Raw genomic sequence first — 2,724 nt, 5'->3', positions numbered from 1 at the left:
ACAGAGTATAATATAACTTAAATAACGATAAGTTTGACTCCCGCATGTCACACATCCATTTGACCAATGTAGATACACTTTACGCGAAAGCTCTATTCTTTATTACTTTAAGAGAAATTTACATTCTAAAAGGCATTGCCAAGAGACAAGTTTGGACTGTCAAATTTTGAATGAACCATAGTTGACTGTTGACTGTCGAGTGTCGATAGAATTTTGATTGCGTTGACGATTCTGCGGATACGTCAAACGAATGTTTGTTTATAAAAAATAATATTTTACGATTTTATTCAGATTTCAGATAAAGTTATTGAAATAAAATGATTCATTAGTTTGTCATGAATAATTGCGTCTCGGATCTTGTTATAAATAGCATAAAAACTTTGATCGAGAACTGTCGATGTGTCAATTGGTAAGTAAACATTTTAGGTCATTGCTTTATATACGTTTTAAATAGCAGTGGCATATTATATACTAGTTACGATCGAAGTAAATATTAAAAAAAGGCGCCAATTATTTGAAAAACTACTTCTTTTCAAAAAACGAACTTTGCTAATACTTCTTTTGCAGTGATCACTTAAATCAAGTACGTCATAGGTTTTCGTGTGGACATTCAATATGTGAAGTATGTATTGAAACAAGGAATACATGTATGCTTTGCTCTTCCACATCACCAAATGCAACTACAATCTTTGATAAACCACAAACAGACAGAGTGCAACATGCTTCCGAACTATTAAATAGTTTCCAAAGCCTCTTTGATGTTGATGGTACTGTTAATTTTTATATAAAGCGTTAAATGTTTATATTGTTGTTATCTCTTATTAGTTATATACATTTTTTAGTTTACAGAAAGCAAAGGATTTCAGATAAATTAAAAGTAGAAAAAGAAATATTTCCTAAATGTATTCAAGCTCCTATAAAATATTACAACAAAAGGAAAAGTTCAATATTTATTGATAAGGAAAATATAGAAACATTGCTTCCTGGTGAAAATATTTTTCCATATGAAAGAGTGAAAATGGAAAACTCAAAAACATATGTCAATCAATGGTTGAACCAAAACCAAAATAATTTTTCAAAAAATAAAAAAGCCCGATTACCTTTTGCTGATCTAAGTACAAACTCCTGTCAGTCTAAAAACTTAAGTAATAGAGACGAATCAATTAGCAGGAAAAGAAAATTGAATAAAACTACCCCTACAAGTACCTATAAGCCGCGTTGCAAGGCAAACAGAGGTTACGGTGTACAAAAATGCAATAACCATGAAAGTGGCATAGAATTAGATGATGATATTTGTTTTATAAATGATTCACAAAGTGAAACACTAGATATAGATAAGCTTGCCCAAATTGCTGTACTAGAGGCTGATAAAAAAACTAATAGTTTTATGGGTGATTCTTTATATGTTAGTAAGGATACAATAAACCTTATTAAATCCAACAATTCTTTAAATTTAAGAAATGAGCAAATTGAAAATGTACCTATAACATCCAATTTCATGTCTACCTCACCATACAAAGTTCCATTTTATAAGAAAAGTAAACTACTTGAATCATGCAAATTATGTGCAACATACATTGATGAAAAGTTTTCTAACGTAATAAAAATGAAAAATGTGACAATTACAATTGACAATCCAAGTTTTATAACAACTGTTGAGATTTTCGAAGATCCGAAACATGTTCCTGAATATAAATCAATTGGAATTCAAACACAGAAAGTGGGAGTTAATGTAGAGAAAGCAGCATCAGATATGGATATATTTTATGAAAATATAAGGGATGCAGGCAATAATGCCCACAAACATGATCATACAATGAAAAACTCATGCCAAGTAATAAATAAACCTAAGGGTATAGTGATTGAAGATTCTGATTGTGAGAGTTCCGATAATGAAGCAAGTGATAGATTGGAAGTTATGGCGGACATACACAGAGCCTGTAAAAATGAGTGAGTCAATTTTTATGTAAGTTGTAGAGTTATTTAAAGAAATAAAGTACACAATCTTTTATGACTATTATAGTTTGCACTTTTCAGTTACTTTTAGTAATTGTCCCTTATAAGCAATACTTAGTCCAAAAGTATGGAGGGAGTGTTTGCTGCATGGACTAATGAACATAACTGTTAACCAAATCTTTAAAAGCTGCCCTTTTGATGTGTAATTCTTAATAAAATTTATCATCTGAAAAAAAAGGAGAACAGGATTTGTTTCTTAAAACACAGATTATCTGATTAACTATAAATCATGTGTTTATTTTTCAGAGATTATGTTTTTAGACAATTGAGTCCTTATGAATATGGTAACAGAATAATACCTAGGGTTCGTGGGAAAACGCCAGCAAGTTCAGATTCATCAGACAAAGAGAATTATAATCCGAACCGAAAAAAACAAAAGCTTAATTCTAAATATAAGAAAAAGTGAAATATACTTTTAATATTTTCCTAAATTATTTATTGTTTTTAATTTTTGTAAATAAATATTTTTTTAAATATGGTATTATTTGAGTTAGAGTTACTGTTTGAGAATATGCTTAGTTACCAAATAAAAGACAGAAACTAAAACACTAAGATTGTTGTAGGTTTATACATTAATAATTATATTCCTTTTCACATCTAAACAGTATTGTTTAATTAATTATACATAACACATTTATATCTATACTATTTTTGTACAATATAATAGTAAACTATTCAAGGGAGTAGGAATACTAATATGAAAGGTAT

At 29.1% G+C, this 2,724-nt stretch overlaps 1 protein-coding gene across 2 annotated transcripts; it reads left to right on the top strand.

The window, feature by feature from the left end:
- Window positions 1-200: 200 nt before the first annotated feature.
- Window positions 201-2,450, top strand: LOC110996037. 2 transcript variants are annotated; one of them, XM_022263520.2, is made up of 4 exons: window positions 201-409; window positions 568-767; window positions 843-1,950; window positions 2,263-2,450. In XM_022263520.2, the coding sequence occupies exons 1-4, from the start codon at window positions 336-338 to the stop codon at window positions 2,420-2,422; spliced, it is 1,542 nt and encodes a 513-aa protein (XP_022119212.2). In that variant the 5' UTR covers window positions 201-335; the 3' UTR covers window positions 2,423-2,450. The 2 variants fall into 2 exon arrangements, with proteins under 2 accessions (XP_022119212.2, XP_045488676.1); XM_045632720.1 differs by having other exon boundaries at window positions 843-1,966.
- The last annotated feature ends 274 nt before the right edge of the window (window positions 2,451-2,724 follow it).

The sequence above is a fragment of the Pieris rapae genome, chromosome 20 (genome assembly GCF_905147795.1).
Source record: "Pieris rapae chromosome 20, ilPieRapa1.1, whole genome shotgun sequence".
Lineage (NCBI taxonomy): Eukaryota > Metazoa > Arthropoda > Insecta > Lepidoptera > Pieridae > Pieris > Pieris rapae.
This window is presented reverse-complemented; position numbering and strand designations above follow the sequence as displayed.